General features: G+C 40.1%; 1 protein-coding gene across 4 annotated transcripts in view; it reads right to left on the bottom strand.

The window, feature by feature from the left end:
- PHACTR2 (phosphatase and actin regulator 2) overlaps window positions 1–24,350 on the bottom strand; it is a 135,746-nt gene that overhangs the window by 87,318 nt on the left and 24,078 nt on the right. For all 4 annotated transcript variants that reach the window (XM_030316499.2, XM_030316500.1, XM_030316501.1 and 1 more), the window contains exon 2: window positions 17,533–17,700. In XM_030316499.2, the coding sequence (XP_030172359.1) occupies window positions 17,533–17,700 (168 nt within the window). The remainder of the gene's footprint in view (window positions 1–17,532; window positions 17,701–24,350) is intronic.

Raw genomic sequence — 24,350 nt, 5'->3', positions numbered from 1 at the left:
AAACCAGTGAATTACACATAAAATGGGTCAACTGTGTGGCATAGGAACTATATCTCAAAAAGGCTGTTAAAAAAAGAGTGCTGGAGGAAAGGAGAGATTCAGTACAGAGACGAAAGCAGACCTCATTGAGAAGTTAGCAACTGAACATGGACTTCATTGAAGGACATGAAGTAGTTGGTTAACCATAAGGAAAGCTGGAGGAAGAACCGTTCTTTCGTTTTCCATTTCAAAGCACCAAGGGTCACTAACAAAACTCATCCAAGATAAAAGAGATAACCTTCCTATACTGTTAAAGAAATTGAATTTGCTGTTTAAAAGCTTTATTTATTTAAAAATGTTTTGTGATGTTTATTATTTTTGAGAGCGAGACAGTGCAAGTGGTGGGAGGGCCAGAGAGAGAAGGAGACACAGAATCCAAAGCAGGCTCCAGACTCCCAAGCTGTCAGCACAGAGCCTGATGCAGGGCTCAAACTCATGAACATGAGATCAGACCTGAGCCGCAGCAAGATACTCAACCAACTGAGCTACGCAGGTCGCCCCTTAAAATCCCTTTTAAAAAAGAAATCTCCAGGCCCAGTTGTCTTGTTGGCAAACGCTTTTTAACCATTTAAAGAGGAAATAACACCGATACTACAGAATCTTTTTTTTTTTAATTTTTTTAAATGTTTATTTATTTTGAGAGAGAGACAGAGACGAGAGAGAGAGAGAGACAGAGAATGAACAGGGGAGGGGCAGAAAGAGAGAGGGAGGTACAGAATCCAAAGCAGACTCCAGGCTCTGAGCTGTCAGCACAGAGGCCGATGCAGTGCCTTGAACTCACAAACTGCCAAGATCATGACCTGAGCCGAAGTCGGAAAGTTTAACAGATTGAGCCATCCAGGCACCCCAGAGCATCTTTTCATAGAATATAATGAACTCATTTTATGAGTATCAGCATCACTCTAATACCCAAACCAAAATAGTACAAGACAATAAAACCAGAGACACAGATATACAAATCCTCCACAAAATATTATCAAATAAAAACCAGCAACATCATGAAAAGAATACTACATGACAACTCAATTGTGTTTCCCCCAGGGATGCAAAACTGATTCAATATTCAAAAATCTATCAATGTAATCTATCAATAAACCATCTAAAGAGAAAACCACATGGTTGTATCAATTGATGCAGAAAAAGCATCTGAGATATTCAACATCTGTTCATAATAAATACTCTCGTAAAGTCAGGTAAAAGGGAACCTGCTCAACTTGATTAAGTGCTATCTACAAACAAACCTTCAGCTAACACTACACTTCTTTTTTTTTTTTTTTTAAGTTTATTTAGAGAGAGAGCACAGGCAACAGCGTGGGGAGGGGCAGAGAGAGAGGGACAGAGAGAGAGAAACCCACGCAGACTCCGTGGTTGTCAGCAAGGACCCCAACATGGGGCTCAATCCCATGAACTGTGAGATCATGACCTGAGCAAGATCAAGAGGTCAGATGCTTCCCAGGCCCCCCAACTAAAACCATACTTAATGAAAGCTTCATTCTAAGAATGAGAAAGAGACAAGCAAGTCACATTTACCAGTCCTATTTGTTGTACCATACTGGAAGTCCTAGCCAGGCAAGAAAAGATATAAAAGGCATATAGATCGGGAAAGGAGAAATAAACCATTCCTAATCACTGATGACATAATCATCAATACAGAAAATCCTAAAGAATCTTCACTAGAACTAATAAGTAAGTTTAGCAAGGTAGCATGATACAATTGTATTTCTGTAAACTAGCAATGAATAATTGGGAAACGGATATTTTTAAAAACATATATCATTTATAATAGTTTTTTTAAAAGAAAGAAAAGAATACTTAGGTATATGGGGCGCCTGGGTGGCTCAGTTGGTTAAGCGTCTGACTTCCGCTCAGGTCACGATCTCACGGCTTTTGAGTTCGAGCCCTGTGTCGGGCTCTGTCCTGACAGCTCAGGGCCTGGAGCCTGCTTGGATTCTATGTCCCCCTCTCTCTGCCCCTCCCCAGCTCATGCCTCTCCTTTCTCTCCCCAAAAATAAACATTAAAACAGAAAGTAAAAAAACTAGGTATAAACCTAATACTGTTTTCTAAAGACTTCAAATGCCAATGAAAGAAATAAAAGGGCTAATTAAATGGAGAGACCATAGCAGTTCATACACTGTGACAGTCAACATAGTTAAGATATCAATCCTACACAAATTGCAATATAGATTTAATATATTCCATATAAAATTCCAGAACGGCTAGGGATATGCCAAAGCTAGTGCACAGCCACTCTGGAAAACAGTATGCAGGTTCCTCAAAAACTAAAAAGAGAACTACCCTACAATCCCAGCAATTTTTTCACTACTAGGCATATTTATCCAAGCGATACAGGTGTGCTGTTTCTACGGGACACATGCACCCCCATGTTCATAGCCAGCACTATCAACAATAGCCAAAGTATGGAAAGAGCCCAAATGTCCATTGAGGATGAATGGATAAGAGTGTGGTATATATATATATATATATATACACAATGGAGTATTACTTGGCCATCAAAAGAATGAAATCTTGCCATTTGCAACTACGTGGATGGAACTGGAGGGTATTATGCTAAGTGAAATTAGTCTGTCAGAGAAAGACAAAAATCATATGACTTCACTCATATGAGGACTTTAAGAAAGAAAACAGAGGAACATAAGGGAAGGGAAACAAAAATAATATAAAAACAGGGAGGGGGACAAAACAGAAGAGACTCATAAATATGGAGAACAAACTGAGGGTGACTGGAGGGGTTGTGGGAGGGGAGATGGGCTAAATGGGTAAGGGACACTAAGGAATCTACTCCTGAAATCATTGTTGCACTATATGCTAACTAATTTGGATGTAAAATTTAAAGAATAAAAAATAAAATTTTAAAAAAATCCCAGAAGGAAAATTTTGAGAATATAAACAATCTGATACCAAAATGTGTATGGAAAGGCAAAGCAACTAGTCAGAACAATTTTGAAAATGAAGAATGAAGTTGGAAATACTGTGGTATCTAATTTTCAGACTTATCAAGTTATATATAATCAAGACAACATGATATTGATAAAGGATCAGACAGATTAACGAGAACAGAATAGTGAGTCCAGAATAGACCCACACAAATGTGAGTCTTAATTTTTGACAAAGACCACTGTGGCCAATTAATTTTTGGCAAAGACACAAAGGAAATTCAATGCGAGAAAGGATAGTCTTTTCAACAAATGCTCTTGAAAAGTTCTTACGAATGATGCCCAAAAACATGATCCTAAGAGAAAGGAGTAATAAATTGTATTTCACCCAATTAAGACCTTTCGCTCCATAACAGTCACTGGTTAAAAAATGAAAGACATTGCAGCGCCTGGGTGGCTCAGTCAGTTAAGCATCTGACGCTTGATTTAGGCTCAGGTCATAATCTTATGGTTTGTGAGACTGAGCCCTGTGCTGGGCTCTGCACTGAGAGCATGGAGTCTGCTTGGGATTCTCTCTCTCCCTCTTTGCCCTTTGCCCCTCTACCCCTGCTTGTGCTCTCTCTCCTCTTTTCTCTCAAACCAAACTTAAAAAAAAAAAAAAGACAAGCTACAGTGTGACAGAAAATATCTTAATAACATATCTAATAAAGGCATATATATCTAGACTACCTAAAGTACTCTCAAAACTCAGTATTAAAAAGAGAAACAGTCTCAATAAAAATTGTCCAGGGGCACCTGGGTGACTTAGACAGTTAAGCAGGTGACTCTTGATTTCAGTTCAGGTCACAATTTCGGTTTGTGAGTTCAAGCTTGGCACTTGGACTCTGTGCTGACAGCGTGGCCCCCTGCTTGGGATTCTCTCTTTCTTGTTCTCTCTCTCTGCCCTTCCTGCTTGCTCCTCTCTCTCTCAAAAACAAGTAAACAAAAAACTCCAAAAACACAAAAACAAAAAACCACCCACACACAAAACTGGCCAGAAGAGTGAACAGATCTTTATAAAAGGGAAGTATATGGAAGACTAAAATATGTTTATTGAATTTTTAAAATGATACAAAGGTGACTGAAATGGGGTAAAGGATAATCTTTTCACCAAATGGTATTAAAATAACTGGGAACGAACCTTGACCTAAACCTGTATCTTAAATAAAAATCAACCCAAAATTGATCCTAGATCTAGACGTAAAATGTAAACACTATAAAAGTTTTAGAAGAAACACAGAAGACAAGTCTTTGCGATATGAGGTGAGGCAAAGAGAGGGACAACAACACAAAAAACAGACATGTGCATGAATAACTGATAAACTGAACTTGATCAAAATTATGAATCATTACTCTGCAAGAGAGATGAAGAGAATAACAAGACAAGCTACAGTGGGAGAAAGTATTTACAAATCACATATTCAACAAAGAACTTCTATAGAGAATATATAAAGAACTCTCGAAATTGCACAGTAAGAAAACAACCCAATCACAAAATGGGCAAAAGACCTGAACAGTACCTTTACCAGGGAGGATATACAGATGGCAGATATGTACATGGAAAATAGTTGAGCATTAGTAGCCATTAGGGAAATACAAGTCAAACCTATGACAACATGCTACTACATACCTACTAGAATGTCTAATATAAAAAATAAGGACAGCATATCCATGTTCACAGGGGCACCTTTTATAACAACCAAGAGGTTGAAGCAGCCCAAATGTCCCCTGACAGATGAATGGATGAACAACATGTGGTAGATACATACAATAAAATATGGTGCGGTCGTAAAAACAAAGGAAATGCTGATGCACGTTTCAACATGAATGAAGCTTGCAGACATTTTATGCTGCGTGAAATAAACCAGTCATAATAGGATACCTACTGTATGATTCCATTTATATGAAATATACTACAGTAGTCAAATTCATACAGGTAGAAAGTAGAATGGGGATTACCAGGAGATATGGTGAGTTGTTCAACAGGTATAGAGTCTCAGTTCTGTAGGGTGAAAAAGTTCTAGAGATGTATTTTATAACAGTGTAAAAATACTTTACATTTCTGAAGGGTTCATTTAAAAAGGTTTAGATAGGGGCGCCTGGGTGGCTCAGTCGGTTGAGCGTCCGACTTCAGCTCAGGTCACGATCTCACAGTCTGTGAGTTCGAGCCCCGTGTCTGGCTCTGTGCTGACAGCTCAGAGCCTGGAGCCTGCTTCCCGTTCTGCGTCTCTCTCTCTCTCTGCCCCTCCCCTGCTCATGCTCTGTCCCTCTCTGTCTCAAAAAAATAAACATTTAAAAATTAAAAATTAAAAATAAAAAGGTTTAGATAGTTTACATTTTAGGATATGTTTTTTACCACAATAAAAAATAATAATGACAATACCAAGTGCTGGCAAGGAAAAGGAACAATGGAACTTTCTTACATTGCTGGTAGGAATGCAAAAGTCCAGAAAATAGTCTGTGGCAGTCATTTATCAAGTCAAACATGCACTTAATGTATGGCTCAAAAATCTCGCTCCTACCTATTTTCTCTAGCAAAATGAAAACTTCTGTTCACATACAAGAAAACCTTTACATGAATGTTTATAGCAGCTCCATTCATAATCACCCCGACCTGGAAACAATCTATGTCCTTCGACAGGTGAATGGATAAAGAAGCAGGGTGATTCTTCTCAGAGCAGAGAAGACTACCCAAAAATCGTAAGGAATGACTCATACATGCAGCAACCCAGATGAATTCAAAGCTGAAATGGTGAGTGAAGGAAGCCAGGCTCAAAACATTTCACACGAATGATTTCAATTTTTGTGACATTCTTGAAACAACAAAGTGATAGTGAAGAACAGAGCGGTGGTTGCCAGAAGTTAGGAGTTGGGGAGGTGATAGTGAGGGGGTAGGGTGTGATTATAAAAGGACAGCACAGCAGGACTGAGGAGAGATAAAACTGTGACAGAACTAATAATGGTGGCAGTTACACAACACAAACATATAATGAAAGTCACAGAACCACACACACATACCCCAAAGAAAAAGTATTAGAGTAGTGAATGACCAAGAAGATGACCTCTTTTGAGAAAGTCATGACCACAAAGGCAGTAATAATGAACTAGTTAGTAGTTCCTTTGTATATTGCTTCCAGCCTTAGCCAGTCACAACTACTTCTGAGAAAATCTCAGCAGTCCAGCGTCAGACTTGTCAGGAAAGACAGCCATATTTTTCTTTGGACTATAGTCTCATTGGCCTATGGCTACAGTAAAAATGAGACGCAAGGCAGAGAAACGTTTTGGAAAAATCAAAACCCTATTTGTGTTTTCTGAAAGGCCTAAGGTTTGACACACAAGCACAAGCCAGTGCTCAGTGAAAAGCTTCATCCCTAGAGTCCCAGTTTGCTGGGGGTAGTTTACAGGAAATGATTCCAAAAGGGGTGCCAAGAAAAGACCACAGGGAAACTTGAGGCTATGAGGTCTGGGGGCTCCTGGGTGGCTCAGTGGGTTAAGCGTCCTACCTCGGCTCGGGTCATAATCTTGTGTTTCGTGAGTTCGAATCCCACATCGGGCTCTGTGCTGACAGCTCAGAGCCTGGAGGCTGCTTCAGGTTCTGTGTCTCCCCCCTTTCTGCCCTTCCCCACTCACTCTCTCTCTTTCTCAAACATAAATAAACATTAAAAAAATCTAAATTAGAGGCTATGAGGTCTGGAGTGTGCAAAAACCATTCCAGTGATCTCTGGGCTGTGACCTCTGCTTTTCTTCCTCAGAGAGGAGCCACCAATAGGCAAGCTATAAATATAAACCAGTTTTCCCCTTAAAAGCAAAGGTGAAAGGAGTTGGGAAACATCTCTCTTTGCTCTGATCTGGAAAAGGTAAAAGATACCCAGAAGGAATGGAAACATAGTACAGTTAAGGCAGTTACAAAGAGAAATGTCTTCAGAAAGAAAAGAGGAATCAAAATGACAGTTAAGAGGTTGCCGGAGAAAAACAGGTAACACAAGGAGAAGGAAACGGATGCTGTGCTTGATGTGGATCTGGAAACAGGCAGACAGACGGCCGAGAGGAGCGGTACGCCCGAGACACTGACGGACAATGTTCTCGAGCCTTGAAACTTCCCCGCTTTGTTAACAACTGTACCCCTGGAGCATAGAACGACATGTAGGCTCATGGTAGGAGGCTGGTGAATATTCGCTGTGCGAATGAACAGCAAGTGAGTGTCAGCAGGAAGTCAAACAGTGGTCCCTGAGGAGCGCTTACTGATGTGTGTGCTCAAGGTGGCGCCTCACATGGAGACCTGGGTGTGGTCAGAAGGAACGCTGTCTTCCCCTGTGTTTCTCAGGACACAGAGAAGGACATGCCAAGACTCCTACTCTCCTGATTTTTAGCAATACGAATAATTGTCTTCCCCAGAAACAATCAGATAGCCCATCTAGTCAGAAGTCCTGAGCAGGAAACAGAAAGACGCAGAAGGCTGGGCTGTGGTTTTCTTCTCTTCTGGCTGAAGGTCATGGTATACACAGAGTGGACAATAAAAGTGAGTAGCTGCTTGAACTGATGGTCTCAAATCAAGGTCTGATTTTCTGGACCATACATTTGTACAGAAATGCTAGGCCTGACAACTTATGGGGTCCCGCCCGTGGAAAAAGAAGTAACATGCGGGGCAGAGACTGACTGGTTTGGCCTAGTGAAGAGAACCTTAAAGCTGAATTAGAGAGAGAGGCAGGCACTTGGATAATGGTACAAAATCAGGTCCTGTGGAAGACAGCAGCTAGGACAGAAGACACAGCAGCAAAGACTTCCAGTGCTTTCAGAAAAAACAGCATCCCAGAAGTGTGAGCATGATATGAACAGGTGCAGAGGCAGAAGAGGAATACATCGAGGAGAACCAAGGTGTCCACACAGTAAAGTAATTCTTCGAGATGTGGTGGGACAGGATTTGTGATAACTGGAAAGAGACCAATCTGACCCAAAGGGGAGGTCTAATGTAGGAGGGAGCTCACCCGGCTGGACATTGTCAAGAAAACACACAGAATGGAGGGAGACATATGTTGGAGAATATGCAGAAGGGTACACAGAAATGACATAGAGCACATTGTTGTACATACGTAGGGGTAAAAATGGATCACCCAGCTTGAAGGATTTGGCTGTTCTTCTATATGTAGAACATTAAGTGAGCAGAAGATATTTAATTCCTACTGATAAATTCTTGTCATTTTAATAACAAGATGAATTCCTATTCTGGATGCAATTCTAATATAAAAAAATGTGGCTGGCAAAGTACAATCATAAGAATTTGGGGGAAGTCCCCATGTTATCTTGGCATTAAAATAGCCAAGAAAGGGCGGTGCCTGGGTGGCTCAGTCAGTTGAGAGTCCGACGTCGACTCAGGTCATAATCTCACACTCATGGGTTCGAGCCCTGCGTTGGGCTCTGGGCTGACACCTCAGAGCCTGGAACCTTGCTTTGGATTCTGTGTCTCCCTCTCTCCCTGCCCCCCCCCCCTGCCCTCGCACTCTGTCGCACTCTCTCTCTCTCTCTCTCTCTCTCTCAAAATAAATAATAAAAAAATAAAAAAAAAATAGCCAGGAAAGGGAACATGAAGTCTACCTACACTGTGGGCTATGTGAGAGGAAGGACCTTGTCAGGCTTGTTCATCAAGTGTCCTCAGAACATGCTGCCTTGGGCCAGGTACTCAATAAAAATGTACTGAATAACCTGGACAATTTAGTATGGCCCCATGCTGAGAGACTCTGAATTGAGAATACATCGATGGGATGAAAGAACTTTAAGAAAAGAAGGAAGGACCATTATGTAACACTGTGATCAGGAGATCTGTATAAATACACATACTAGTGCCAGGGGGTAGCTGGAAACATTGGAGAGAATTTCTTTCAAGTCGACGTAAAAGAAAAGTTCCTCAATAATTAGAGTGAGGAATTAGGAGCTCAGAAGCTGAAGGAACCACTTCATCTTGTCAGGTTTGCCGGGGACAGTGGGCATTCCTGCCTTGGAGACAGATCCAGATGACTGGGAAGGCACTCTACAGCCCTAAAATTCTTAATTTAAGTGTAAAATTCAGACGATATTTTCCTATAGTTTCAAGAAGTAGTTTGGCTGTATGTGAACAAATCCTAATTGTAGCCAGTTTCAGGTACATTGTGGATCAAACTGAATTTTGTAAATTAATTTGGAAACATACTTGTCATCCCAAGTAATTTAGCAAAGCAGTATTGCAGACAGCATTAGCATGTAAGCAAAGGACCATTTACCTGAGGAGATCATACATGAATTCTTTCAATTTATAAAGGCATTCTCTGAAGACCTTGATATCCAGACCCACCAAAACAAAAAACAAACAAACAAACAAACAAAAAAAAACACAAAAAAATACCAACATATGAAGGTTCTAAACTTGGACTCCATGAAGCTGTATTTCTGATACTCTGTCAAATCTGGCTCTTAAATTCTAACTTAAGAAAGAAAGCTGTAGGGGTGCCTGGATGGCTCAGTCGGTTGAGCGTCCTACTCTTGATTTCAGCTCAGGTTGTGATCCCAGGGTTGTGGGACTGAGCCCCACAAGGGGCTCTGTGTTGAAGGTGGGGCAACTTAAGATTCTTCTCTCTCTCTGTCTCTCCCCTGCTGCCCCTCTCCCCTACTCACATGCACGTTCTCTCTCTAAAATTAAAAAATGAATTTAAAAAAACATAGAAAGGAAGCTGTAACAAAACGTTTATATTACAAAGTTAAATTCCTTTCCTGGATTCTTGCTTCTCTTCTAGAATTGTATCACGTGAAATTACATGGTTTGTCAGGAGCCATGGTGTCAGCAACAGATATCAAGATTAACAACCAAGAAGTTCATGAATGTGAGGTATTTTAATTGTTAAATGACTGGATAAAGTTTATAACGGACTACATTCAGTAGGTTGACACCACTGTTAGAAGGAAATACATGCTCTCACTCCTGTGATTTCTTACTTAATAGGATTTCCCTGAGCGTGTTTCTTCCCCTCCCTTGTGTCTTTGTTCAAGTATCGCTTCCCTAGTAAAGTTTCTCCGGCCACGGGCATCCTAAACTGAAACTTACCTCCCACATTCCCTATTCCTTGCTTTATGTTTTTCCTTCGCACTTTTTAATATACTAACTTTGGGGGTTTACTTTCTGCCTCTTACCGCTACTAGAATATAAGCTCCATAGGGGAAGGCAGCATTGTCTCCTTTGTTCCTTGCTGTACCACTCTCTGTAACAGTGCCTGACACAGAGTAGCTGTGGATGCTGAGCAAACATCTGTTGAGAAGACAAATGAGTGGAGGGTCGGCAGACCTGGTCGGGCTGTGTCGTTTTTGGCTTCCTTCTGTATATAACTTCTTTCTGTAACTTCCTGTGGGGAGATTCTCTTCCCTTCCTCCAATATGGTGCTAAGGTAAATGATACACAAAAGTCCTTCCATCTTTTAGATGGAAGAAGAACAAGACAGATGGTAGAACAAGACAGATAAGATCAAAATGCTGTCATTTATCAATGCAATCAGACCAGTCCTTAACAAATATCGTCCTAGGAAAACCTTCTACTTTTGCCCTACTTTCTAGATAGAGAAAATAATCCCAAACAGAGACATTATGCCGCTATGGTTACAGAGAACATTATCTTTAATAGGACCAAACATAAATTTTGACCCTTGTCAACCATTTTTCTGTGCCTACACTGCTAAAATTAGGCAGGTAAGTGGAACCTAAATTATTCTTCCGACCAAATCCTTCTCACAGCAAAAACTCTAGTATATGAAGCAAACCCACTAAGTAGGATCACCTTTCAGTGCTCAGTCCTCACCGATCTGGGTATGAAGTTATCTTCTAGAGATACAACATAGTGTGATGGTCAAAGGTACTGGCTGTGGCACCATATTGCCTGGGTTCAGACACCACCTTTGCCTCCGTCCGGGTGTGCCTCCTCGGGTAAGTCATCTGAATTTTCTGGCCTCAGTGTCCTCATCAGTAAAACTGGGACAACAGTAGCAGTGACACTTCATAAACTTAGATGATTAAATGAGTTAACGTGAAGAAAGTGCTTGGAGCAGAACAGAACCTGGCACGGTGATATTATTATTAATAGGGAATGCAGAGTATCAGTAAATTAAAGCTTCGACCAGATGCCTCTCTACAAACCACTCTCCATTCTCAGAATGCTGATAACTTGCAACAATGTTATCTAAAATCTAGACAGGCATTCCTTCTGCATTACTAACAACACAACTCTGGAAGCCATGGTTATGATGAAGATAAATTTCTTTATTTAGGAGTATAACTTACTTTTAAAATAAGGGCAAAAGAGAGGAAAGAGAAATTTTCCTTCATTATTTTATTGACTTCTTGAAAGTTGTACATGGTTCTAATTGAGAGTACATGCTTTTGGTTAGTATTTTATTTACCGTCTTTCTCTTTTCATTATGATTTTTCAGTCTTCAATTTCTTTTACAAAGTCCTAAGCATCCAGTGCTGTATTTTTATAGTGGATATTCAATAAATAAGCAATTCAAGGCACACTCAAGAGTACATACTAGATATAAACTATTATATAAAGCACCCAAAGTGAGGCAAAAATGAGGGAGCAAGTCTCTGCCCTTAAATATTTTACATAGCAAATTAAGAGCAGACACATAAATTAGAGAAGTCAAACTATACATATTTTAAAAGAATCACAAGAAAAGGAGGGAAGGTTCGTATTCAGCTGATACAAAATCAAGGTGAAGAATGTGTTTAAGAGGGGCACACTGGCTCAGTCAGTGAGTGTCCTACTTCAGCTCAGGTCATGATCTCCCGGTTCGCGGGTTTGAGTCCCACATCAGGCTCACTGCTGTCAGCAACAGAACCCACTTTGGATCCTCTGTCCCCTTGTCTCTGCCCCACTTGCACACTCTCTCTCAAAAATAAATAAATGTTACAAAAAAAAAAAAAAGAGTATCTTTAAGAAAGAAGAGATGTGTCATGACCCTTGCATGACACAGTATTTCCCCCAGGTGTAGCTGTGGGAGGAAGAAAGGCCTGGAGACAAGAAAGCTTAGGGGCACGTTCAGTAAGTGACCCTGCATGACTGAAAGCCAATATAAGTGACTATTTGAGAAAAATTAGGGGAAATGTCAGTTTGGGTTACGCTGAGGACAGCTGAAGAGTCTGGAATTCACTTAGGAAACAATATGGGGTCATTCATACTTTTGAGCAAGAAGCAATGGGACCCAAGTTCCACCTGAGGAAAATTCCTTCATGGTGGAATCCAAGATGAGCTAGGAGAGAGGGCGAAGGTGGACAGTTTGCCTATTTCCCCGAATCCACAAGAAGCCTTGCTCTTTCTGGCCACCTCGCTCTTGAGCTGTGCCTTTCCAGCAACAGGAGCTCCTGAACCTGAGGTTTGGGGTCTGAGGGGACCCCTCCCCAAAACCCATACACTGCTTTCCACTCTATACAGTGAGTTTACGTCCTCAGTCCTTTGGTAACTTCCTGTCCTAGTTACCAGCTCTATTTCCTGGTTCCTGGAAAAACAAGGACGGGAGTTCTGTGAGTTTTTCTATTCGCATAGCTGGCACCATCTTCCCACGAATACTACCACCTAGTAAAGAACGCCCTGGCTACTAAGGCCTGCCCAGATCGCCCACTCTCACTCTCCGGGATGCTCTGTTATTCTACTTTATTGGGTGGAACACATGACATTTTGGTCTGAGATACCCACTGTTCTATTTGCCTGACCTGAGGCTTGGGAAGTTATCATTGTGGTTACTCTGGGATTCCTGGCAGCTCCTGGCATCCTGAACTTTCTCTGTCAGCCTCACCAGCTGGGTCAGATCCCCCTGTGGGCAGGTTTACTGCCAGAACCTCACCTCTCCCTACCTTCTCTAGCATTCTGTAGGTTTCTACAGCTAGTACAGCTAATACCTAAATACAGCAAAGAGGCTACCTGCAATAATAGAGTGATAAGGATCAGACAATGGGGACTGAGAAGAAAGGCTAATGGTAGAGACCTTGCACTAGGAGAAAACACATGAAAGGTTTTGGAACCCTTGGAACGTAGAAGATGGTAAGAGGCAAGGAAAAGTCAAAGGACTCCATGGCTCAAAGTCAGGATGCCAAAGAAAGCCATGTCTGCAACAGCATGGATAGCTGGGATTGGCAAGGATCTGTTTTGCATGGGAATGTATTTTGTACGTAGTACTTTCCCACTGCCTCTTCCCTCACTCTGTGTTCATTCATAGCATCTATCAGCACGTTACCTCTTTAGAATGAAAGCTCCAGGAGCGGCAGGAACCTTGCTTACTCACTCAGTGAAGAATACCCAGCTCCAGAACAGTGCCTGGCATGCATCACATTTTCAGTGATATATGCAGAACTTATGAATGGATCTGAGGTTAACATGCACTCCTCAGGCATTGCTACCCATCAAGTGCTTGGGTAGATGTGGCTAGGTCTTGGGTGGAGGCTTGGTTTGGAAGATATGAGAAGAGATGAGAAAAGCACATTCAAAGAAAGAGACGGGTTAAGACACATAGCAAATTCCTTAAAAGGTTTAGGGGATATGAGAAGGGTGGGGGGGAGACAAAAGAAGAGAGAGAAAGGAAAGTCGAAGACAACCAAGATAATGACATTTTGTAAATCAAGGAAGGACTAACCAGTGATGGCTAATGTTGCAGAGTTTGGAATGGATGGCAATGAAAGAATGACACTGGATTTCCTGGTTGGGAGGCTTGGAATGTCATCAGAGGAGCGCTGGACACAGGGGCAGATGGCAGAGGGAAAGGAATGACCCCGTGGAGAGAACGTGGAAGCAGTGACACAGGCTGTATTTTCAAGCTGTTTGGTCTTTTCCTTTTTTTTTTTTTAATTTGAGAGAGAGAGAGGAGAGAAGAGAGAGGGAGAGAAATGCAAGCAGGAGAGAGGGGCAACAGAGAGAGAGGAAGAATACTAAGCAGGCTCCATGCTCAGTGTGGAGCCCAGCATGGGGCTCGATCCCATGACCCTGGAATCATGACTTGAACAGAAATGAAGAGTTGGACACTCAACTGACTGAGCCACCCAGGTGCCCCAAGATGTTTCTCTTGATGGTAACAGACTATGCAGAAATTAGAGGAACAACTGTGTTTAGACGGGATTTGTTTGTGTTCTTAGCTTTGGGGAGATGGAAGCATATTTAAAGATCCAGAGGGAGGAGCCTCAGCCACTACCCACACCCCACCCCCAGAGAAACAGGAAGAAAAAAAAAAAGGAAGAAATTATTGTGTAGGAAAATAAGTATAAATGACATTTGGAGTTCTAAAGATACAGAAGGGATGTAACCATAAAGACCAGAGAAGGGCCCTCGCACCCAGATGATGAAAAGAGGCCCCAGGGGAAAGTAAATGCCAAGAGGACTGTTTTCCTATCCTAGCAGTTGACAGCCTACGGACCAGCCTAAACAGAGTTGAAGATACAGGTAACTTTCCACTTTAAAATAAGACCAGAGAACATGAAGTCAGGGCACAGTCCCAAACAGGACGGCCCTCCAAAATATAGCTGACACTCAAGGACCACCAAAGCAGGCAGAGGACAGGACCCTTCTTTTTTTTTTTTTTTTTTTTTTTTTTTTTTAGATTTTTATTTTTAAGTAATCTCTACACCCAACGTGGGGCCCAAACTCACAACCCCAAGATCAAGAGTCTCATGCCCCATGCTCTGAATAAGAGCCTTCTTAACTACCACCACCATATGATTACAATGGCATTTATTACAATGGCATTGATAAATCACTGTTGCATCCTATCCGTTACCAACTAAAAATCCTACAACAGAAACCCAGACTAGGAAAAGCAGTATTAATCACTATGTAGTGAAACACAGTAAGATCCACATCCAAGCGACTATAATGCCAGGAGTTCAGAAGGAAAAACAGAGAAGATTTACTTTTCTTGGAAGAAATGCATCTTCTTTCGGATCCCGACATATTGTGGGATGTGCCTACGGTGTACTTTATAGTTTGCCAGATAGCACATGGCCTGGGTCATATCCAAACAACGAGAGCTCATTGTTTGGGACAATTTATTAAAGAAGAAAACACCTTTCTCTTGGTTATTTCCAAATGCATCAGTTTTCCTGAGGACGTGACATCTTTCCTCAATGTGAATAAAACATATGTTATACCATTTTGTGCCTCCCTGTATTTTAGCCTTTACTGATACACTTCATAAAGCTCAGCATTAAAATAAGCATATATAAGGTGATAAAAATACTTTATAATGGGACACTTCATAACATGAAATACAAGTAAAATATTATTAAGAATATGGGTTTAAAAAGAAAGGACAAAAATAAATGTAGCAGATAAATTCACAAAGATTTGTTAGCACATCTACTTGGCTTGTTTTTATTCTGCTATGCCACAATATTGATGCAAAAAAAAAAAAGAGAGAGAGAAAGACATCTAATAACTTTTTCAGGTTTTTAATGCACTTTGGTAGCTTTAGGAGCTAGGAATATAGTATCCACAAATAACTCCTTGGAGCTACATACACTTCTATAAAATCCTGTGTGAATCTGAAAAGAAAACAGAAGACAAAGATGGGAGGCTATCCTCAATAAAGATGGGATAACATAAAATACTTAATGCTGTTTAAAAGGACTAATCTTAAATATTCAGGGTTACAGACTATCTACTGTTAAAATAATTAAAAAGGGATGACAAAGAAAAGTGAAGGAGAATTTCTTGGTAGCTGCCTTTCTACATTAGGGAGAGAGAAGTTAGCAGCCTAGATTCAAGTAAAGGGCAAGCTACACAAATGAAGACACTTCTTTTCACCTTCCCTTCTCAGTATCTTCTCACTGCTACTCCCTGGAGCCCCACTCCCATCTTGGGTAGCCATGGTCGCCTGAAGAGCCATATTCTCTCAGTGCTTAGGGAAATCCAAGAGGGGGACAATTAAGAAGACCAGTATGGTTCCATTCGAAACTGAAGAACAAGGGAGAACAAGATATCCAGCCAGGGGTTAGAAGGAGACAACAGAATCTGGAACTGAAAGCACTTTAGAATTCAACTCCTTCAACTCTGATCTGACTTCCCCAAGGTCACATGGCCCCTAGGGGGCAAGGACAATATCAGAACCCAGGTGTCCTCACTCAGCACAGCACTCTGTCCACTTGCCACTGCCTCCTCATCCCAGAAGTCAATTAGAAACTACAGAAAATTTAATAACCAAGCTAATCTCATTGCCCCTAAACCAAATCTCTCTTTTTTTCTATCTTCATTATAGAAATTTCCAATATCTCCAAGTAGAGAGGTGAGAATAATAAACCCCATGTTACCCATCGCTGAGCTTAAACAATTACCACCTTGTGGTCAGTCTTCTTTCATCTATACTCACCCCACCTCCAGGATTACTTTGACATGAATCCCAGATACAGTATCTTTATATCTTTTTAAACATTAAGTGCTCAAAGAAGTTATATAGCTGCAAATGCATCAGAGACAATTTTGTTAGGAATGTCCCAATTCCATACCCTTGTGCTATCTGACGTATTTTCTTTCTTTCTTTTTTTAAAGATTTTAAGTAATCTCTACACCCAATATGGGACTCAAACGCACAACCCTGACATCAAGAGTTGCATACTCTAACGACTGAGCCAGCCAAGGGCCCCTAAGGTATTTTCTATTTTATTTCATTGCCCTAGAACTAAAGGCCAACTCTCATGTCAGCACAGACCAGTAAGCTATGCTCTGTGACCCTGCACATACAATGACAATATTAACCTTGGGGCAATGAGGAATTCTGATGAAGGGACTGTATTAGACAACAAGCACAGAGAAAGTTGAACTTCTATCATGAGATAAATGGCTTTCTACCTTAAAGATCATCCCACTGATACTGGACACCTGTTTAAGTTAGGCTTAATTCTGGCCCGAGATCTAAAGCCCATTTCTTCCATGAGTCCACATGAAGCTTTAACACGAAGGTTAAATAATGTTTAACATGAAAGGTGCTAAGTAACGTAATTCTTAAAGTATAACAAATCCACAAAATAATTATAATAAATTTTCACACCAGCAGTGTTATGACTCCCTTAGGAAAGAAACCATTTACTTGTCCTAAAGGCATGATGGAAATTTTAAATTTAACAATAAATAGAGCAACCTTTTTCCTTCAAACAGCCATTTAGATTTTGCCCACAGAACAAATACATTCAAAAAAGACATTAGAAAGTTTTTTAAGTTAACAAACAGGATTGTACTGCTGGAACTAAGTAGATAGACAATAGTGTGCAGCTACAATGTTGACAAATAACATTTCTGCTTCTAATTTTCTATTTCACCTCTCCCTTCCTCCACACTAGTTTTCTGTATGAATTTACAAGTATATTTAAAAATAAGAATATATTTGAAAGTCAATGAGTGGAAAAGGAGGCAAATCAGAACTTTTAGGTTGTTTCATCTTTAAATTAACTAATTTCATTTCAAATATGGATTTTCTTTTCTGGGAGAAAAAAGCCTTATACGACACAATTGGTTATCTTTTCAAAGATTTAACAACTCATCTTTTAACAAAGTTATGATATTCATACCTGCTGAGGTTTCTCTGAATTTGTCACTGGTCTTCTTTTTCCTCCATTTCCAAGGCTTAAAGATTTTACCGATGGTGGAGAGTTTCCCCTTTCTCTTGAAGGGAGGTGTTTGGGAGCCTGCTGTTGGGCCATCTGAGTTTGCTATGGAAGCTTTGTCGAGTCCATCAACTGTATAAAGAAAAATAAAGTCAGAGAAAAGCTGTAATAAAAAGTTGAAACAACATCATGTGTTTCTTCCTGTACTTTAATAGCAAGCATGGCCACTTTAACTGGAATCTCACATAAAGTTTATTTTGCCCCACTTCCCAGGGCATAACTCCCCTGATATCAGTCAGTAAATCAATCAATCAGAAATTACCGTCCCCTCAGATAATCATTTTGGAGAAATAGAAGCGACGCAAGAGACTTACATACTAGCTAGGGCCAAATAAAGGCCTGCAAAACACAGCTGATTTCATCTGTAGCAACTACATCGATGTTTTGTGAAGGAACAGAATATTCTAAGTAGTAAAAGCCTAGTTTGCGAGCATAATTCATTCCAGAAAGAAACATGCTTGTAATCCGAAGCACTTGTATATCAAAGCGAATTTCAAGAACCATTGGCTCAGTTGGGATCATGTGACATCCAGTGTCACATTCTACTCGTATTACGAGACATCGCTCGTTTTTCAAGTTAAAATTTATTAGAAATGTTTCCTTGTCTTGCAGAACATTTGCAGAGCAAGTTACTCGCAATCCAAGGTTTTATTCTATTCCTGAGATTGGATGTTCCTCCAGAGGCTAGTATGGCAGTCTCAGTAATGAATATTATAGTTATGGTGTAGTTAAAACCATAGTTTCTCCTTCACAAAATAAAACTTATTGCCAAGAAGCTAAATTCTATTTAAAAAAATTTTTTTTAACTTTATTCATTTTTGAGAGAGAGACAGACAGACAGAGCATGAGCAGAGGAGGGGCAGAAAGAGAGAGGGAGACACAGAATCCAAAGCAGGCTCCAGGCTCCCAGCTGTCAGCACAGAGTCCAACACGGGGCTCAAACTCACAAACTGTGAGATTATGATCTAAACTGAAGTCGGACACTTAACTGACTGAGCCACCCAGGTGCCCCTAAATTCTAATTTTTATGGTGCTAAAATTATCTTTTGCTCCTATTGCATTAAAAAAAAAGTTTTCAGCTTCAAATAAACTGGTAATTTTCACTAACAATAAGAAATGTATGGAAAGGTGGGTATTGTGTGTGGTAGAATGTATCTTTAGTGACTTAATCATTTTATTAATCAGAAAAAAGGCCCAAAACCCTAAGTTGCCTTGCAGGAAGTTCAAAACAGAAGGAAGACAATGATGGCTCATGTTATTCCAACCATTAAATTTTAATGACAAAAAACTGGAAACAGCCCAGAATGGATAAATTATGGTACTGTTCATGCAATGAAATAACACTCAGCAGTAAAATAATGATAAAAACCCACTGATACATTCATACAAAAAGATGAATTTGTCTCAAAAACATTGTGCTGAGAAAATGCCAAACACAACAGAATACATACTGTGTGGTTCCATTTATATGAAGTTCTAAAGGAGCCAAAATGAATTTATGACAATAAAAAAAAAAAAGGCACAGAGCCTGCCTGAGATTCTCTCTCTCCCTCTCTTTCTCCACTCCTTCACTCTCTATGTCTCTCAAAATAAACTTAAAGTTTTTTTGTTTTTTTTTTTTTTAAATCACTTGACATACCAGAACAAGAAAAATCTTAAACTGAATGAAAAAGACAATCAACATACACCAACCCCTAAATCCTTATGGGCTTCTTCCAAAAATGGAATGATAAACTCCATTCTTCCCTCCTGCAATATCTATCCTAATTTCAGGTAGAAATGCAAATCCTGCAGTGACTGACTCTTTCATATGTTTCCTGACCCTACTTTACCCTGCTCATACTGGCCAAAGTGCAATAGGCAGGAAGAAATATGAAACAGACTGATTCTGAAGCTAAGCCAGAGTGAAAATGTAAAATCCTTCTTTACTTCACTTCCTCAAAGAAGGGGTAAGCCGAGGGAGGAACTGAATGTATGGTGTTTCTTCTTTTTTTGCGATTTTATGCTGAAGGGCTTAGTTTTGAACAATTTAAATGCTGCAAAACATATAAGGGCTGACTATCACAGATATAGGAATGAGAGTCTAAATCTCAAATCTGTCTCTGTGGCTAGAGACACACATCCACTTCCCATTTTCTTTCAAGCCACATATCCAGTTCCCTGACACTCCATAAAAATTCTGCTTTTGATCCAAACCCTTGAAGAATAATCTACTTTTTCTCCTGAAAACAAAATAAACAAAACAAAAATTACATAGTTCTCTAGGTAACAGATGGAGAGATTGAGTGAGTGAAGAATTAAAGCCTTAATGTTAAATTCATAGCTGCATAAGAAATTAACTGCTGTTATCTTTCTTTATTATGCATTTACAGTTCCAGTCTTTACCTCTACTCTGGAAAGGGCCTGGGCCAGTGCCAATGACCAGAGCAGTGCACACATATGCATATCTTTTTTTCTGACTGAATAAATTCACCTGTAATTTTGTAATTGTTGGGTTAGTAGAGCAAACCATATTTGCAATCAAAAACCATATGTCACCACAGTTGGCCACACCGCCATTGTACTTCTCTTAAATCATAATGTGTAGGGGATTTTCACTGCTTTTGAGTAGTATGCACATAACATAAACTCTCCTCTCCTCCCAACACCCAGAATACTGCTGGTTCCATTGAATTTTGCATTTCCATGTAGATGAGAACACATTGCTAGGCAAATCCCAGATGAAAGTCTAAATTTCCTGACTGTTTTAAAGGCTAATTTGGATCAACTTTCATGATAAGAAGAGTATCCTGTTCTTCACCAGAAGTTTCTTTTTCACACTTGAGATCAACATTTTAAAATATTTCAAAATATTTTAGATCGTTAAATATTTTAATATTGTGAAATACAGTCATTAGCTGTTCTAACATAGACATTTTAAATGGCACAGCTAAGTCTATTTTCCTACCGAATGAGCTCACACCTAATAGGACTTCTCCACATTACCAATTGTTGAGAATTCAGAGAATACAGGCAGGTTTTATTTTTCATTTAAACAGAAATTTATCAAATAGGCAGTTAACAGTAATGTACCAATGCTCTGTTCCATGGTTGTAACAAATTTATTCAACTGACACATGAGATGAACAACAGAAGAAATTAAGTAGGGGGGTATGTGAGAACTCTCTCTCTCTCTGCACTATCTTTACAACTTTTCAACAAATTTAAAACTATTTTAAAGTTGTATTCATTCATTCATTCATTCATTCATTCAGAGAGCATGCTTACAGTGGAGGGGCAGAGAGAGGAGGCAGAGAATCCCAAGCAGGCTCCCACTGTCAATGCAAAGCCCAACATGGGGCTCAAACCCATGAACCACGAAATCATGACCTGAGCCGAAATCAAGAGTCAATGCCCAACTGACTGCGTCACCCAGGTGCCCCTAAAACTATTTTAAAATAAAGCATTCATTTTTTTAACTTAAAAAAAGTTAATTTATTTTTGAGAGAGACAGTGCATGTGTGCGTGCATGCATGCAAGTAAGAGAGGGGCAAAAACAGAGGAGACAGAATTGAAACAGCCGCTAGGCTCTGATCTGTAAGCCTAGAGCTCGACATGGGGCTCGAACTCACGAGCCATGAGATCATGACTTGAGCCGAAGTTAGATGCTTAACCGACTGAGCTACCCAGGCACCCCTATTTTTAATATTTTGGGGAACCTCCGTACTGTTTTCCAGAGTGGCCGCACCAGCTTGCACCCACCAGCAGTGTAAGAGGGTTCCCCTTTCTCTGCATCCTTGACAACATCTGTTGTTTCCTGAGTTGTTAATTTTAGCCATTCTGACAGGTGTGAGATGGTATCTCATTGTGGTTTTGATTTGTATTTCCCTGATGATAAGTGATGTTGAGCATCTTTATGTGTCCGTTAGCCACGTGGATGTCTTCTTTGGAAAAGTGTCTATTTGTGTTTTCTGCCCATTTCTTCATTGGATTATTTGCTTTTTGGGTGTTGAGTCTGATAAGTTCTTTATAGATTTTGGATACTGACCCTTTATCAGATATGTCATTTGCAAGTATCTTCTCCCATTCCGTGGGTTGCCTTTTCACTTTGTTGATTGTTTCCTTCACTGTGCAGAAGGTTTTTATTTTGATGAAGTCCCAGTAGTTCATTTGCTTTTGTTTCTCTTGCCTCTGGAGACGTGTTGCGTAAGAAGTGTCTATGGCCAAGGTCAAAGAGGATGCCGCTTGTGTTCTCCTCCAGGATTTTGGTGGTTTCTTGTCTCACATTTAGGTCTTTCATCCATTTTGAATTTACTTTTGTGTATGGTCTAAGAAAGTGGTCCAATTTCATTCTTTCACATGTAGCCATCTAGTTTTCCCGACACCATTTGTTGAAGAGACTGTCTTTTTTCCTGCTTTGTTGAAGATTAGTTGACCATATAGTTGTGAGTCCATTTCTGGGTTTTTTATTCTGTTCCACTGATCTGTGTGTCTGTTTTTGTGCCATAAAGCATTCATTTTTATAAATGTGGCATTAGCTAGCATGGAGGTGCATGAGGATGAGGATTTAAGAGCTGCTTAAGGGTGAGGATATCAGCTGTAGGGAGACCTTAGAGGGTACTGCCTTTTACTAACAGTAAAAATTTCTGCACAAAGGAATTTGGAAGTTACTATGCTTTAGGATTGCCCTTTCTCTTTAAAATCTTTTTATCATTTTCAATTCCTAGTATTTTATCACTAAGAGGTATTTACAGGTCATTAAATTGCTATTTCAGCATTTTTTTAGCACACAATGGACCCAAATAAGGTAATTGATACTCAACATCTTTCAAAAGGGTAGATAATGGGACTTGAAAAATGGTGTCAGGAAGTATCCACTCCCACTTACTGTGAGGCCATACAGAGAGAGGAGATCCAAACATACCCCCAATACTCTCTCTCTCTCTCTCTCATTCACACACACACACACACACACACACACACACACCATGCTGGGATTAGAATCATGTACTGCTAACATAAAATGACAAATCTCGGAATAAAAAGTTCTTTGTTCTTTTTTTTAAATCATTAAAGCTGAACTGTTTTCAATAATAGAATTTTATTTGGGAATCAAAGTAGATTGAAAGAACTGAAACTTATTTCATGACAACCGAGGATGTATTTCTTATCCATTTTTTCCCCTGCACTCCTGGGGATGGGACAAGAGCGAACGGCACAACTCAGGAACAGAAATCCCATGGCTCATGCCGGTGTGAAAGGGCTGATGAACAGGTACCCCGCAAGAACCAGCCACTGACCCGCCATGAGTTTCATCCCCTCCTGTAAGCAAGAATTAGTAAGCACTAACTGATAATCAGTAATATTCACTGAGCATTTACTGCGTGCCAGGCACTGTGCTGAGTACTTTACTTGCACCTGCTCATGCTAATTCTCACAAGAGCTCTGAGACAGAGATTATTATTAGTCCCATTTTGGAGATGAGAAAGGTGAGATTCCCAGAGACTAAATATCTAGCTCAGTATTTGGCAGTGTGGTATGATAATGAGTAAGTGTCCTCCTCACGTGACACACTTGTGTGGGTGGCGGAGCTTGGATTTTAGGCAGAGACAGCCCGCTTCACCACGGCATGGCAAGGCCTGCTTTAACTGGGGCTATAGAACCCACCATGTAAGGTCCTGGGAGATCACAGTGAGACAGGATTTTCACCCTTATGGAGCCTGCAGGATGGTTGGGGAAGCAGGTGTGACGAGTGCTCAGCGATGCCAGCAGGTGGGGAGGCAGTGTAACAAGGAAGCAGAGCCCAAATGTGGGAGCCCAGAGGGGAGCAGTAAACGCTGACTGAGGTGACGGGGGACTGTTTCACAGGGAGTAAGAGATTTGACCGGGGACCAAAAAGATCAGTAGACATTTTGGTGGAAATCAAGGAGGGAACGGCCTGAAAGTTGACCAAATCAAGGATGGCTGACCTTTTAAAGTAAAGCCAAGAAAAACGTTCTCATTGCCATTCCGCTCTGCTCAGAATAGACCCATGATATGTCTTTATGGGAAAAAAACGAAAGCAAACTTATAAGGTCATGTCTGAACATGTGAAATGGTTAAACGTGAACATTTTTACAAAGGAACTAGAGAATTAGTGAACTTTCTGTATATCAATGTATATACCATTACTTAAAATCATAGAATAATGCAATTTTAGAGTTAGAAAAGATCTTGATTGGTGTGGGGAAAAAATTGCTTTTCATCGGCTGACAGCTTAAAAAAATAATCAACATTAAGGTAGTAATCATGGCTAAAAATAGTTTTTAAATTATTTAGCCATCATCTTTTAAAACCCATTTAGAGCAAAAAGAATAGAATGTAAACAAGAAATTATATTTAAAGAAAAAGAATAGAATGTGAAAAATGCTGCTATCAATAGAGGAAAAGAAGGAATATTAATCCCCCTGGAGGAAGACTGCTCTCATAACTTGACCCTGTATTTGCCAATTTCCAGAAGCTATAATGTTATGTCAAGGGACCTGGAGTAAGATTAGTCATTCAAATTAATACTATGAAGCTCTTTCAAAATAATTTTTAGGTACACATACAGGCAGGAAAAGAATCTGTATAAGCAGTCACCATCCAGATCAAAGTCTAGAATCATTTCCAGACCCGAAAACCTTTCTTGTGCTTCTTGCCAGTCAATACCCATCCTCTCCCATCCCCCAAATAACCCCTGTTTTAACCCCTATTACCACCGA

This window comes from Lynx canadensis, chromosome B2 (assembly GCF_007474595.2).
Source record: "Lynx canadensis isolate LIC74 chromosome B2, mLynCan4.pri.v2, whole genome shotgun sequence".
Classification (NCBI taxonomy): domain Eukaryota; kingdom Metazoa; phylum Chordata; class Mammalia; order Carnivora; family Felidae; genus Lynx; species Lynx canadensis.
The sequence above is the reverse complement of the archived record's forward strand: the minus strand, read 5'-3'. Positions and strand labels throughout refer to the sequence as shown.